We start from the raw sequence: 16,826 nt of genomic DNA on the forward strand, positions 1-16,826 counted from the left end.
ACTTCCTTGATATCAGCAGGGGGGAAAACATTGTTGTGTTCAACAATCGGCATTCAGGAGTTGTTGTGCGTGTCGCAGTGATTTCAGCAGTGTGTCTATACGAGTGCTTTAATAACAACGAAGCCTCTGACAGATGCAGTAGTGTCACTCATTCCCATCCCCTCACACGTTACCCATTGGAAACCAGCTCTCTTCAGTTTAGTGCTCTGTTTTTAAAATATTATTGCCATAAAGGTGAGTAGTGTGGAGGCGTTATTTCAGGCATCTTGGAAGTTAGAGTTAGATTTTCAGGACAGACATTTGGAGCACTTTCCAAGCTTGGACAGCAGGGCTGGGTCCCAAACTTTTGAGGAAAATGGTGCCAAATTTCAGTGCTTTACGGTAGTGCCACCATCGCCTTAGCAGTGGAAAAAACAAGACATATCTTTACAAACATCCTTATTTGTGGGCTGCTGTTAAAATTTCACACAATCATTAAAATCCTGCGGTGGAGCCACACACACAGACTGGAGTAGAGGACGTTTAAAAGTGAAGTATTCTCTTTTCAAGAAAGTGCTTTGCTGTGGACTTTACAAAGAGTGGTTCATGTGGATTTTGAAAAGAGAAACATAGTTGCTCCACTAATAAGGCTATGAGATTTTTATTCACACAAAGTAATAATAATACTCGTTGTGTTATCGGTATCAGATTGAAGGTATCTCTATATTAAGTGATTATAGAACATTTTCAAAAAATACCCAGTCGTAGATCGGCTGGAAACCCCAGTTGAGTCATCATTTAAAATATATCTTGTTCCTTGAGGAGAGACGTTAACTACGACTCCCAAGGTGCACTTTGGTGAGAATCAGAAGTGACTGGGATAATTCTTTATCAGGCAAAATCAGGCTTGACTGAAACACTGCTTTGTTAACATGGTAAAAACACATGGATATACTGAATTATTTATTAAAATCTGTTACCAGATCGGCCATTTGTCACCAACACCTATTAGAGTCAGTATCGGACCGATATCAGTTCATCTCAATTTGGTACAGCCTCGAGTTGTGCCTCTGACTGGTCTCTTCTCCATAGCAACGGCAGATGAGGCTCATGGGTATCTTATTTACAGTAATGTCACCAGCCACACCGAACTGATGGCAAAAAAACTGGAGCTGTGGAGAATTTCATTAGGTTTAGAGGCTCAGCTGCTCTCTCTCTCTGTCTCTCTCTCTCTCTCTCCATCTCTCTCTCTCTCTGTCTCTCTCTCTCTCTCCATCTCTCTCTCTCTCTCTCTCTCTCTCTCTCTCTCTCTCTCTGTCTCTCTCTCTCTCTCTCTCTCTCTCTCTGCCCATCCCCCTTCCCTCCCTGTATCCCTCCATCAGTCATTCTCAGCAGCTCTGGACACAGCAAATTATCACCCCACACACCACCTCTCTCCACTCCAACCACCATCTACCAAACATACTGGGAGAGATTACACTGTAGTTATGGTTGTCTAGTCAAGCTCAAGTGAACATCGAGACAAAGTCCACGGTAAACCGGCTAATGATGTTTTTAAAAAAGCCATTTGGCAGTGCCTGTCTATTTCTGAGAAGATGTTTGTCCATCAAATAACAGCATGTGGTTAAATATCTTCCTCCTGTTTCTCTTTGCACCAGGTTAGTGATTTGATCGGTCATATACAAACGAGTTGAAATGACTTTACAGCCATACAGACCCGACCTTTTTTCTGAGCAGGAATACAAGTCCGGTCATTTTTTTTTATAATTTTATCCACGCCGGAGTATGTTTTTGGAACTAAGGTCACTCATGAGGTGTCAGAAATGCTGGCTAAGGGCGGGACAGACGGCCACAACTGCAAGGACAAAGATACATCTTTAGATTCGGCTGTTTGTATGGATGTAGTCTGGAAATATGGATATTCAATTTTACAAGAAAGCTTGTAAGAAAACTGATATGTGGTTTTATATTGGTCTATCCCAAAGTAGGCCTGCATCACCACCAGCTGCTTCTTATAGCGTGTTGTGGTTTGTTAACTTGAATTTCCTGTGAAGGATCAACAGAGAGTTCCTTGGTATCAGGGTTTGGTGATCGGTGCCAGGGCTCGGCATTAATGTTGTACGCCTGCCTGGGTCAAGTAAACCGTGTTCAGGCAAGTGGAATACCTCATGCAGTTGTCTGATCGGCCAAGGGAAAAATGATTCTTTATCAGGGGCCGGTATGCCACCGGGAGAACCCTTTTAATGCTTTCTAACGCCAACGGAGGTTGTTTTAACTTACCTTATGATGCGTTCATGCTCCAAACAAACGAGTACTGGGTGAAGGTAAATGACAACTTAATTCATAACGTATAATGATGCGTTCAAATGAAATCTTGTAAAATTCAGCTTTTTGCAAGAAACTAGAATAAATACAGTTTGAAGAACTTTATAGATATGAGAGGGTGAATTATGAACAGTTTAACTTCCTTCCACTAGCTCTCAGCAGCTAATCATACCAGCAAATGTTTAATCCAAGCAAATATTTAAATAAAAATACAATCATGTAATTCCGCATCATTTGAATTGTGTTTTGATGCAAATAACCGTTATCGATGACAGCAGCAAAATAAAAGGATAACATTAAGAATTGTTTACTCCAAATCTCTGTCGATCTGTTTGCCTATAGCAACTTGAAAAAGCGTAATGGGCTGATGTTTTCGGCGCTTGGACGCAGAGTCAGCTGCAGATGTTTTGGAAAAAGGAAGCAACATGTCTCAGCACGCATAAGAGAGAAACAGTATGAGGCAGAAACAACACTGCATCTAAAAAGCTTTGAAGGACTAAAAGTCCAAAAGTCAGACTGGATAAAGGACTACGCTTGTTATTCTTTCACACGGCTATTATTATATTTGAACATAAATTCAATGAAAGATAGCATTTTACAAGAGACAAGGACATAAAGTAATTCTAGAGAATCAGAAATGTGAAAAATAGTGGATTTAAGACCAGAATCATGGGACCTATGGACTATAATCCAAAACATACAGGAATGTTTGAGGCCAATATTTGTGAGTTTTAAAAAAATCAGATGACGATACAGCAGCAGATAACATAAACTATTTTTATACAGAACATTTGACTTAAACACTTTGGAATAAGCTTATATCAGCCAATACATCTGCCTGAACCATGAGAGCAATGTTTGTTTGTCAAATCTGAGTCCTTTTCAATTCCTTATCAAATCTTTGTGGGTATTTGTGGGTTTCTTGTCAACACTGTCTAGTAAAGTTCACAAGAAATCCAGTCCTACTATTAATAGTATTGACAAGTGCTTTCTTGCAGTCTGAATGACTCATGAGGCCGATATTACAGCAGTCAGCCACTGGTTATCACAGAGTAAGAGGGACTTTTTTGGTAAAACCGCAAAGTAACCAAAACTGAAACTTTGTTAGCAAATACAATTCCCGAGTTCCTCAAAAAGGTACTGGAAAAGTCCCTGAGAGCTAAAGTACATAATAGAGTAGTTATGGTTGCGTTTTCATTATCTAAAGAATGATATCCCTGATCCAACATTAACAGATACAATATGCCGAACTTTAAACAGTAGTTAACATATTTGGTGCTTCGAGGTTTGTATGTGTGGCAATAAAAGTTTTAATTACTTTCCAATCCTTCACTTTATGAAAGTGATTTTATTGTCATTCACCTTTTTAATGGCGTTTTCTTCCTCACTCCAGCTAAATGAAAGCAGTGTGCAACTTTGTATTGACGTTTCTTTGCACAGTCCTGGTTGTGGCTTTCTCTTTCTAAATGAGTTTTCGGTGCAGCGGTTTACTCGCCTGAGGAAATCTTATAATTAGTGGTTTTTGAGGGTTTCAGCGGCATGCGTTGGTCAAAACGCCGTTTTATGGGCCTTTCCGGTCTGACGAGAATATCGCTGTGGTGGACGCTGTGAATCGTTAGATTTTTTTGGGAAAACCAAAATTGTCTCATTTCGATATGTTGATAATTGGTGCAGTTTAAGGGCAGAAACTTCCACTAGGGCTTTAAACCAGTGTGTGTGTGTGTGTGTGTGTGTAGAAACTCCCCTGTTACCACCAGCTATTCTCTTTGTGTTGTATCCTCTCTCTCTGTCTCCCTCCTTCCTTTGTTGCAGCTTCCCTTTGCACCTACATGTCAAGTTGTTTCAGTAAAACAGCACAATGGAGCACAATCTCACACAAACACGCTTTGTTCAAACCGGCCTTTTCAGTGCAGCCGAATCTGTGGCCGTGTGCTTATTTTTGTGTGTGTGAATTAAGCCAAAGGGTACATTTGAAGTGATTGAGTTAATGATTTCCACTTCCATGTGGTCGGGAGATCAATCTGCCTCATATTAATGTAATATAGCCATCGTTTCATCAGTAGCACAACTAAACCAGGCACACGTCATCTGTTTCACTACTTCCAGAGCTTCGTGAAGTGCAGCAGGATTTGCTGTAGTAGCAATCTACATATTTTACCCACATTACTGAGCAAATAATGCCTTACTCTGCAACTCTTTTAATAATTGATTCGTGTACAGAGTGCCGACTATCTTCTTAAACGTGAGAATTCCGCAGCTTTTCTTTGCCTTATATGTCAGTGAACATATTCTCATATTCTCATTCCTCCATGGGAGCATCCTGTCAGATGATTGAATAGCCTCTGAAACCTCCTCCCCTCCTGTTGACCAGGGAAGATGGAGGTGTTTAGGGCGGCCACCTGTCCTGGGAAGGTAAATGATTGGCAGATGGAGAGGATTGCACAAAGGAGGAGATGGAGAGAGCTGTTCATCTGTCTCTCCTCCACCCGCCCCGATGTTTTCCCTTTTTTTTTTTTTGAAGCCAGAGGAATGTTACACATCCGCAGTGTGGTGGAAGAGTTTGTGTGTCACGTTTATTTGAGGCAGTGTTTGTGCGTTTTTGTCCGTCGTTAGTGTGTGTTTGCTTTATAGAGGGTGTAACAGTGGGCAGCCAGTGGAATCGTTTTTTTTTTCACCCCCATCCCCCCCGACTTCTCTACAATATGCATATTTCATGGAACTGGTAATTTATGTCGCCAGAGGAGAGTGTCTCGGTCCAAACCGACACACAGCATGTGTGTGCACTCTCCAAGGCACGCCGGACAGAGTGATACTGGATGGTCCAAATGACGGACCCCCTGACAGGTTTCTCCGAATGTTGAGAATCCACAGACAGACAGCTGCTGCCTGCGTGCTGCACCTGTGATTGAGCTTCCTGCTGTACGAGCCGTCTGTGTTTGACTGATGTGTTTGCAGTGTGGTTCAGCCCCCGAAGGCATCAGAATTACATTCGCTTGCTTTCCCCTTCCACCAATGTGTCTTTAATGTAGGTTTGTAGTGACAAAGGACAAGGACAGGTCTGTGTCCTAACTGGTAATTGTTTCTGGATGTTGTATACCTCGGACACTTTTTAGCATCTGTGTGTGTGTGTGTGTGTGTGTGTGTGTGTGTGTGTGTGTGTGTGTGTGTGTGTGTGTGTGTGTGTGTGTGTGTGTGTGTGTGTGTGTGTGTGTGTGTGTGTGTGTGTGTGTCAGCTGTACACAAGATGCATGTGTTTGGTCTGTAAACAGTCGTCTCTGCTCTTTCACTGAGCATCATGAAGCTCGTTTGATTGTCTGAAATCTCCTCTCCATACAGGAACCTAACAATGCTTAACGATCAGTTGATGTGACAGAAAATGTTTTCTGCAACAATACTCTTATTTAATTAATTCTTATCGTTAAGCAAAGCTGTCAGACTGAGTATCATTTTGTTTGGACTGTGGACATTCGAAGGCATCACCGTGATCTCTGGGAACGTGATGAAGGAAATGATTATGGTTACACACGTGAGGTTCAGGTACGAGGTTTATTCTTGCGTTTCCACTGTATTCCACAAAAGTTAATGTCATGTATAAAAAGGGCTACAGTAACGGTGTGTGGTAGAACAGACGACAACAGAAGGCGCTGACACTTCTTTACGTTATTGTGAAAAATGAGACGGTTTTATAAACTGCACTGCTGAGGACAAAACAAGCGGGTTGGTCTGCGGCCCAAACGGCGTCCAGCACATCGCAGTTGGCCGGTTTGCTCTGCTGCGCACACTGTGATCTGTTATCCTTTTTTATTTTTCTGTCGTCTTTTCCGAGCTGGAATTTGCATTAAATAACATCTGAGTGGTGCCAGAATTGAGTTCTAGGAAGACGTATCCAAAGTGGGTGGAGAACATTGGACATGAAGGCAGAACATGATAAGCTTGTTAAGTTCCTGCAGTGGAAAAAGGGCTAAAAGACTTCCTCTATTTTAATCTTTCATCCACCCAGAATAGCATCCTCTGGCTTAAAAATGCTTTTGCGCAAGACATTTGGCTGATAATGGGAGAAATCTTAACCTGTTGGTAATCCATCTCTCATATCTTCTGGAAAAGTATTTATAGGTCTCTAATTTCACCGTTTGATCGATGAAACAGAATAAATATTAACCAACATTTGACCAGAAAATGTTTTTTATGTTTCAGGCATTGTAGATGTCACTTGAAGCACGTATTGTTTTGCTGACAGCTGGATGTGCAAAAGTGGAAGAAGTTCTACGGTAACCTGCAACACTTTTGGGGTTTCAGTTCCCCTCAAATCTACCGCTCATACGTCAATTTAGTCACACAGCGCAGTTCTGTGGTTGGACCAGAGCGAGAAGTGTTATTCATACCCGGACCACTCACGCTGAAAACGTTCTGCTACCGTCACATTGTCTTTGTTGTATTTGCACATTTAGATGAACATTTAGAAGCATAGTAAAGTAGGGAAGCAGTAGGTAAGAGAACAAGCTTCAGGTTTGTACTTCAGATAAGATCGTGACTCGGCTCTATTCCTAAAAATAAAATAAATACTGGTATCAGAACAAGAGGACAAACAACATGCGTCCCTCGCTACCCGATCCACCTGACTGGAGCTGCATATGTGCCTCACACGTGTGGCTAAACACTCGATGCACCTGATCATGCTTGGTTGCAACAGCTGACATCAACGGTTGCTTTGAGTTATGATGCATTCAAGCTCCATGTTTTGAATCTGGTAAAAATGTAGCTTTTGACAAGAAACTTGGATAAGTACAAACGTTTAAGGAGAACTTTTCACAGCAGTTTAAAAGATGACTAAGTGCCGAAATGTAAATTCACGTATTAAAATCTGTATCTCGAAGGGAAAAATGGGGTCGGACCTTTTGTGTTTTTTTGTTTTTCAAGTCTAAAAAGTAGCTGCTATGTTTAGGCCACCGAAAATAACCCACAGCGCTCGCATATGTCATTTTAAATGTCAATTAAATGCAAGACTCCAGCGGAACCCGCGATAAATGACTTTCGTTATATAAAAAATAACAGGATCTCAAAGACTTCAATCCGTGGACACCAGCAGAACACATTACGTACATAACAATTCTAACTGTTAACACATAATTGATTAGTCAGGAGCTCACACACTCAGGCACCAACAGCTCTGTGTGCTTTGTCATTTAAGGGGCGTGTGTTTGTATGCGTCTGTGCTTTTTTATCCCTGCTCTGTCATTATAGAGGGACGAAGGGAGGATGTTTGTCCAAGACATTCTTATAGGCGACCCTGTGTGTGTGTGTGTGTGTGTGTGTGTGTGTGTGTGTGTGTGTGTGTGTGTGTGTGTGTGTGTGTGTGTGTGTGTGTTTACCAGAAAGACTGTGCCGATTCCAGCATGCATCTACAGCTTGTGTCATTGAAGCGTTAAACATGTTAAGACTGAAATGACTGTAAGTATCTGATTATTAGAAATTAACAAAGCCTCTAAATCTCACCTATTCTTCTTCAAGGAAGTCGAGCTTCCTTTGGCTTTACCTTGAAGTGCCTTGCTCAAGGACACCCTTCAGTAGGAATCACTGTACCTGCAGTTGTGTTTCTCAGTGTTTGTTTTAATGACCACCTTAGCTGAGTAATGGAATCTCAGCATTCGGTGCAGCGGCTTCATGATAATTTATCACAGCCTTTCATCTAAAAGACAGGCGTGTTGCAGACCGATACATTGAAAAGAGTTCCCAAAGCTCCATGTAATATTGTGAATAATTTCAAACATTGTGCTCCACTTATTACTCCCTCTGGATTAGGGGGTCGACCGATTATCGCTGTATTTATTCAGCATTTTTTTCGGTTATTGGTATCGTGTCATTTTGTTTTCTAACCACCAATCTTCCGATTGGAGGACGACTCGTACGACTCGTACTACTTCTGAGGCCCCGGCCGCCCAGCTTCATAATAATGGCGCTGATAGCTCCCAGCACTTTGTGTTAAGGTCATGTTGAAAGGTTCTGTGAATTAAATATCTGCTTTAAGGCATTTCAACAAGGTTTTGTGTTAAGAGTTTGTGTTTTTCTACATTTAGACACCTTGTGACCTTTTTTTACAGCTTACAAATATCAGTTATCGGTCTCAAATTAGTAATAATCGGCATCGACCCTGAAAAAGCCATAACGGCCCCTACTCAGGACCCCCTGGTTATCTGGCGTCCTCAACAGAGTAACCGGTGGACGAGGCTGACCACAGTGTTGGCTTGTGTTCTCTGGTGGGACTGTGTACTTTAATAGTGACTCTCTTTACATCAATCTGAAGGCAGCAGGTATCTGCGCCATCTGCGGTCTCTGGGTGAGACCTTCTGTCTCCCCCTTTCAGGTGAGGTAACTATTACACCCGTGTAGCCAGATCACAGGCAGGTGCACCTTGCCATGTACGTCGGGGAGCGTGCCAAATATGCTTTTGGTACCTTTTCATGTCCAGGTGGATGAGGTGGGATCAGAAAGATGGCATTATGAATGAAGTGTTCATATTTACATGTTGGAAAGAAACCTTCCCGAGGCCTGTGAGGGATTACAGTAAAAATGACCAAAAGCAACACACTGTTGCCCATTAAGTTGGAATATTTTGTTTTCAGACACAATCCTCTGTTTATTCCTATTCCATGCATTTGTTTGGTGCTATAAAACAAGGCATTTGCATATTATTCCAACTTTATGGGAGACCCTATATACACACACACACATATATATATGTATTTATTTTTGTTGTTGCTCCAAGGCCACTTCTGGGCTCCATGTTTTGCCATGTTCCTGCAGCTCCTCCATCCCCCAACACCCTGGGAGGTATCGCCTCAGCCTCACGTCGAGCCAAAGAAAATCCTTTGTAGTTTTTTTTTTTTTTTTCTCTCACTCCAACACAGACAGAAACTTCCTGCATCAGATGCACCGCTTCCCCGATGTCAGCGGTGCCTGCAGTATTTACACAGGTGCTGATCCAGCTGACAGCTTCTCGTAAACATGTTGGGAAATTAAGAGACTGAGACTTTCATGCATTTACGGGATGCATCGTAGCGCAATGAAATGCCTCTCGGCCTGAAGGAAAACTCTACAGAGTGTGTGTGTGTTCGAGCATGTGTGTGTATTTTTTTTTTTTTTTCAAACATCTGTGAGGCAAACTGCCAGCTGTGCAAAGCTAAGGTATCTCAATGTAGGGGAGCACCGACTTCACACCAGCATCGTCTTTAATAACGTCTTTATCTGGCTCACATATTGACGCAAATCATCCAATTATACATTTAAAATGAAATCCATCTGTTTATATTTGTACCTGGTCGGGCGGACAGAAGCAGGAGGGCGAAGCTCTGCAGCTAAATGTCTTCTTCCACAATCACTTCTCAAACTTTTCCCTGGGAGGGATCCAAGACTAACTGAGAGTAACGCTGCACTCACACAAAGTAGTAGTCAGTCTCTGGCTGCCCATAAATCTGCAGCTCTGGGGGGGAGTTGTGAGAAGCACATTTACATACGGTGCTCTGCTCCGACTGGACAGTTGTTTCCCGACAGAGCCGGCGTACTCCGCACAAGGACGTTCCACTTTTTATTTTCCCACGCTGCCGAATAGTGTTGTTTTCTCCCTCTACACATAAATGACTGTCGATTGCCACTTCTATCAGTTCAGTATCAATCTCAAATGGCATCTGAAAAGTTGATTTCTCACCCTCTTTCTGGTCACAGCAAATGGTGATGAGCCTGCGGGTGTCGGAGCTGCAAGTGCTGCTGGGATACGCCGGGCGCAACAAGCACGGACGCAAGCACGAGCTGCTGACGAAGGCGCTGCACCTGCTGAAGGCCGGCTGCAGCCCCGCCATCCACATGAAGGTCAAAGAGCTCTACCGACGACGCTTCCCCGCCAAAATGGTCTCCCACTCGGAGCTGGCCATGCCCGGGCCGCACCACCCGGCCTCGGCGGGCGTGGTCGGGGGAGGGGGCGCCGCACTGCCCGCCGGCCTGACCCAGCTGGCGTACGAGGGTCACGGCGGAGCCCCGTCGCCCGCCGCCTTACTGCCCCTCTCGCTGCTCGGCCCCGGGAAGCACGAGTTAACGGGGCTGACGCACCACCTGTCCACCTCGGCCACGCTGCACCCGGTCCACCCGGACGTCAAGCTGCAGAGGCTGCCCTTCTACGACATGCTGGACGAGCTCATCAAGCCGACCAGTCTAGGTGAGAGCACGGGTGAGTGTGATCTGTGTGACAGATGGATATATTTCATCACTATGCACGTACTATGTTCATCACACTGCAGGGTATAAGACTTTAAAGCATTGGATGGTGTGTTCATCAGTGTTGCTGGTAGCAAGGATTTGGGTTTTGAATATTTTAATTAACACAAGAGGTGGGACAAATAACCAACTCTATGATGATCAATGCAGTAAAGTCAATCAATTATTATTGATTTCTTTTATTTTTTTGAGCAGTCTTTCCACATTTTATATAAGGAATATAGGACATCAACTGTATCCTACAAATAGGAATTGTTTTTTACATTTATTTCCAAAATAGAGAATCGTTTAATAATCAATATAACCTAATTGAATAATAACCTGAATCATAATCAAATTGTGAGGTGACTCACTACTGGTTTCAGTTTTCAACCGAATAGAACTATTTTATAGTTTTCAGTGTTTGACTGAAAGAAGTATATTTGGTTCTTTTGAATCTTCCCAAAGCCAGAATTCACATGGCTGCTTAATATGACAAAATTCTACATCTTGAAATTGAAGAAAACCCTGTAAAGTTGATGTTTGTGGAGCATCCTGTTCACCTTGTGGCTCAGACACAAACATATACAGTAACTACAGCGGAGCAGGGAACATCAGTGCACGTCAGCCCTCTTCCTCTCTCCATCTGTTTCCTGTCTGCATCTTCCCTCGCACACAGAAGCCTGTGAATGTGAAAAATTGCCGAAAAATAATCTGCAAGGTGGTGGATATTTATGTCGGTGTAACATCCCCGTAATAATCATGGCAGCAGTCACAGAAAACATTGACATTTGTGTTTCCGCTGTGGCGGAGAGGCTCCCTGCCAGCACGGCTGTCGTGCTGCTCGCTAATGCTTTTCACAGGGCGCCGAAACGTTGCTGCAAAAAATGGCATTTGCAGATTTCCCAATACAGTTCAGAGTAGACAGAGTCTACAGTTGGTTCATGTGAAAAAATTTATAATAAAAGATGTATTTACTTTCTCAGATTCTATTTTCCATACTTACTACTTGCTTAGCTGAATGTGTATACATGTATGTTTTCTATTTTTGTGGATCTGAAGGTAATTTAGACAGTCAGCCACTGGATATTATAGGAGAATAACAATTATTATTATTAATAGGCTGATGCAATGCTGCAAGTCCAATTTGACAATTTTTTGACACTCAATGAAGTGAGCAATGCGAGCTGAGACGTTGATGATGAGGAAAACTCTCCGTAGCAACGCTGAGAAATCATTGGTGCACCGGAGCCCTGAATGACACCGTCAGGTCTTAACTTCCTGAACAAAACTCTGCTTTGTTCTCATGTCACACACCTCTAGTGGGTCCAACATTATAGCAGATCCTTACATTTTCTCTTCTCTCATTTCTCACAGAAGTTATGCTTTGAATAATAGTGTGACAGGTAAACAACTTCATAATATTGTCAGCTGTGAGGAACATTTAAAGCATCAAATCTGTTCCAACTTTGGCAGAAAATAGCATGTTCGTGTAAGACCCCAGTTCTTTGAGGACAATAATTCATAATCTTGTCTAATTTCATTAAGACCCAGAGTGTCCTACATCCACTCTGCCCTTTAATTCATGACTTACGAGACTTTTGATCTTTATCTTGGTCAGATGTGTTGTCATATTTAGTGTGCACCCCGCACCCAGGCTAGCATAATAACACTCTTTAGGCTCTGGGATATATTGCAAATATATGGAAATGTCTAGATTTTCCTACATTAGCATTTTAATGGAGTAAGAGGCCGTCTCATGATTAATTTGCCTCCAGATGCATGTACAAACACAGCGCCTGCAGCTCTGTCATCACACCGGCTTTCTCTGCTTCCCTCGCCCTTTCTCACTCCATCCATTTCCTGCCCATCTTCCATCCCTCTCAGCCTCTTCTCCCCCCCCCCTCCCCCTCGCCGTCTTCCCTCCTCCCTCCGTCTCCCCGGCCATCCTCGGTTTAAATTTGCATGCAAAGTGATAAAATCGTACAGGCGTAGTACACCTGTGCCCGCAGAACACACCCTCGCTTCATTTGAATCTGAATCGCACACGTTCACATTATTTTCCCACACACACACACACACACACACACACACACAGCGTATACAGTACTTTCAAAACACAAGCGTACTTTCCGATAAATAATGCATGCTGCTCATATTGTTCTCTAAGAAGCAGAGAGAGAGAGAGAGAGAGCATGGGGATGGCTGAGAGGAAGGGGAAACACTCAAAGAAGATGCTGCACATCGTCTTTCAAGGCAGAACATTTTAATTTGCTTCAAAAATATCCCTCTTTATGCTTATAATAATGGAGGGCAGTAATGAAACCTCTTGATTAATTGTAATTCTCCCCTCATGGGCAGACGGGGAGATTCTCCTCTCTCTAGCGTTTAGCCTGCTGTAGTCTCCTCACTTCCTGATCACACTCTTTCACACACTCTCTGCTTCTTCTCTGCTTGTTTACGTTTCTCTGATCTTCTGATTACTGCTCAATCCCTCTCTCTCCCCCATTGTGGTTGCCTCTCCTGTTGCCTCGCCTCCCGTTTCTCTCTCCTTCACTCTCTCATTTTTTAACGACTCCCTTCCCCCACTCTCTTTCTCTCTCTCTCTCTCTCTCTCTCTCTCTCTCTCTCTCTCTCTCTCTCTCTCTCTCTCTCTCTCTCTCTCTCTCAGTTTGCTAGATTTCTTTTTTTTTTGTTGCTGGAGAAAGCTGATTTGTTGGCCACGTATGTGCTCAAACAGGGTTTTTACAAGTGCAGCGAAGGGAACGATTATGACTTGTTTGGTGCGTCCTTGCTTCTAAATTATTTAAGTAGATGAGTCTGAATACGTGTGTTTCCACAGCTGCACCGTAGCTTATCCAGAGAATAGTTTTATGTCACAAACAATTTGGCATAAGAGTAAAAAAAGGGACAAATAAACAAAGAAATGAATGTCAAATAAACAGTGCAGCATAGAATATGCCAGATGCATATTATTCCCATATTTAACCGTTTAAATATGGGTGCAATAGGCACAGACTGTCTCTCCTGGAAGACATGCATAGTGTTGCACTCGTCTGTGCACATCAGAAGTGACAGTGAAAGTGTATAAAGAATGAAATGAGAGAGCGATTTCAAACCCTACACATGGTTGTTGTTTTTTAAACATACACGTTCTGTTCCTCAGTACAGCAGTTTCATAAATTCACCCCTTTAACTGAACTATGATGATTAGTTCTGACCTCTTGTTTCTTCAGCACGCACATTGTTCTCATTTTGGCGTTCAGGCGGTAAATAACTTTCGACTTCATGCATAATCTGTCCTTTTTAAGCAGCAGGCCGGTGAATTTTACAGCCTTTTAATTTAATAACCTGTGGGCGTGTTGGTTTTTGATGAAGTAGTTTTGTCTACATTTTTGTTTTTTTGGCTCTTGGTTTGTATTTCCAAACACTCACACAGGAAGAAGTATAAGGAGGTAAAATGGAAGAGAGTGATGTAACGAGTTATAATTGGGCTTCGTGTGAGGAAGCCTTGAACAGTATTGTGCACATGAGAACTGTGTGGTGTCTCACGACAGAGCCAGTCCTCTCACCGTGACACCACTCTTCAAGCTGCGGCAGCATGTATCATTAATAAACTGAAAAATACCACAGCCCTTGATAGATGGGTGGGAAAATAAATGTGCATTCAGGTTTATGGTAACCAATTGCATGGTGAATGCATTTCCAGATTTCTTGCTTTTTACTGTGATTCCCCACAGTAACATTTTTCTTTCTCGTGTGCATGTCATCGTAGTTTTTATCTCTCACACCATCCTCCCTCGATTCCTCTGCCTCCCTGTCATCATCCCTCCCCTCCCCTCCCCTCCCCTCCCCCCCTGCAGTCTCGTGCTCTCTGCCGAGTGTTATCAGTCTGTGGGATAAAGGTTATTCGGGCCAGAGTTCAGCCGCGCCATTCTAAACTGGTCACCGGTCTGGGCCTGCACCACCTACTCCTTAATTACCATGGTGACCCCACTGGTTGAACTCTCCATCATTATCCGTCCCCCCATAGAGAACTGTGCCTCTGTGCTCATTATGGATATCATTGTGGTGCACATGCATTATACATGATTTAATCACCATATCTTCAGGAAAAAGGATGCAAAGCCCATTTAGCGTTTGATGAGCGTTTTGTGCATAATGGCTTGTTACGCGGGAAGATGGCTGTGATATTCATACAATGGAGGGAAATCGTGGTGGAATAAAAATTGTCTCATCAAAGATGGAACAAAGATGAATCGCTCCGTGATTTTACTTTTGAAAGTATCTTTAAAAGCGAGATATAGAGGTTTCATTGTTGAGAATGTTTTTTTTTCTTCTCCCTGTTGAGGCAAATACAAAGTCCCAGTTATATTTGCCTGAAAAATAATCTGTCTTCAGCTTTACATGAAGTTTAGTTTGGTGGCAGGAAGTCATGCATGGTGTCATCTGCCTTGTCAGTTACACCCTGAACACAATAACTCATTAACTCATGAAACCTGAAGCCTCTCTGCAGCAGTATGGAAATGTGACTTCCACTGTCTTGGAGACAGTCCGCTTTCGCATTTGTCTCAAGGGCGGCTTCACACCTAACAGTCCAGACATTTACAACAAGTCATGTGGTGGAAGTGTCTTTATATAACAAGACCTGCAGAGCAGCGTTGAGAGAGCGGGCCCTACGTCAGTGCTATTCTTGTCAGATGCACATGCATCAGTAACGGCTGGATAATATGTACGTCGGTGTTGTCTAAAGTCTCTTTTTAATCATGTGACAAGATGATACACGGGAGCTAATTTACAAAATGACAAGCTGAGCACATCTAGAAGCCGAGCGGGCAGCCATGCTTTTCAAACCCTAAAACCTGGACTAAAGCACACGTTGTGAGTCCAGGTTCGTCCCCTGCCACTCCACAGGGAGCCAACGCTGAAATGTGTTCACACCAGAACTCAACCGCTCCAGAGTTCAGTGGACAGCCGGGCCGAGACCGCAGTTCTTTAGATCCTCAGCAGAGTCCCAGCCCGACTTTCACACCGCGGCAACCCAAACAAGGACTCCTGATTATCATGTTCATGAGCAAAATGAACAGTGTTATATAGTATATATAAACATACGTACATATATATAGTTATGTTCCATATATCATGTTGATTGAACAAAATGATTGATTATGGAAACATTTGATAGTGTTTTTAACAACTCTTAAATCACCAAATCAGAACTCATCCTTCTTGTATTCAGACGTTCTTGTATGTTCAACCAGCAGCAACGTGATCTCATGTACAACCAGGAAGAAGTTGTATTTGGTTTTACTTTTTGAACATGTTGTTATGTAACGGTTGCTGGACTGGGTAAATACCAGTGACGAGTCCAGGGCTTAATCCTTCAATCCTAGACAAAGACTGATATGTTCTATTTTATAAATACATTTTAAAGTTCTCAACAATCCAACCAAAGAGAAAACAAGCTGAAGGCAACTGGCCCTTTTTTTTTAATATTTGATCTGTCAGTTGAGACAAGCCTGTCTCTTCATGACGGCAGTTCTCCTGTCTGCTGGAGTCTGCCGGAGTGTCCTTGAGCAAGCACACTTAATCAAGTTGCTCTGTACATCTCGTTTTGCTCTTGGATCAGCAAACAAACACAAGTCATACGTAAACCACGTTCAAGTGCGTCTCCTCGGGGGTGAAGATATCTTATCGTATACGTTAACCGCTACACGCAGCCTGTTACCGTGGAGACGACCCAAACATCCACAGTAACAGGAACCAATGAAGCGCCTCTTCACCCGACATCAAAACACAAGACGGGATCCAAAATCTGGATCTCCCTCTAAACAACTCGGCCTCCTCACAACAAGCTAACATCAACAAAGGAGCTGCGGCTCCTCCAGACTATAAACACGCTGCACAAAATGGCCTCCCCCTCTCAGAGCGCACGCAGCCAGCCTTATTTTCTTCTAAGTGGTCATCATCCCCACCAGGTGCCTAATTAGACCGACTCCAACCCGGGATTGTAACTCTAAGCATTGATCGCTCATTAAACTGATCTGATCCGTTTCTCTCCAGCATTGTTGGACATTAACATTCCTGTTAGTGTGTTTTATGATGGTTGGGGCGTGGCCTAAATCACATGAAGCCGAGCTGGAAAGACGTCGCTGCTAAAGTATATACATTATAGTCTATACATTGATAGCATGGTTCAGCTGGCAGGCTGGGAAACATAATGCCCACCCCTCAGCAGTCCTTTAAGCACACTGGAATGCCTTAATGAGCCCCGTCAA

The 16,826-nt window shown here is 43.1% G+C and overlaps 1 protein-coding gene across 2 annotated transcripts in view; it reads left to right on the forward strand.

The window, feature by feature from the left end:
• The window catches only part of LOC311018073 (E3 SUMO-protein ligase PIAS1-like), a 51,541-nt gene that overhangs the window by 14,159 nt on the left and 20,556 nt on the right, over positions 1–16,826 (forward strand). The window contains exon 2 of one of the 2 annotated variants that reach the window (XM_084016846.1): positions 10,024–10,522. In XM_084016846.1, the coding sequence (XP_083872972.1) occupies positions 10,024–10,522 (499 nt within the window). The remainder of the gene's footprint in view (positions 1–10,023; positions 10,523–16,826) is intronic. The other variant, XM_084016847.1, reaches the window with a different exon arrangement.

This window comes from Eutrigla gurnardus (assembly GCF_963514095.1).
Source record: "Eutrigla gurnardus genome assembly, chromosome: 1".
In the NCBI taxonomy this organism is placed as follows: domain Eukaryota; kingdom Metazoa; phylum Chordata; class Actinopteri; order Perciformes; family Triglidae; genus Eutrigla; species Eutrigla gurnardus.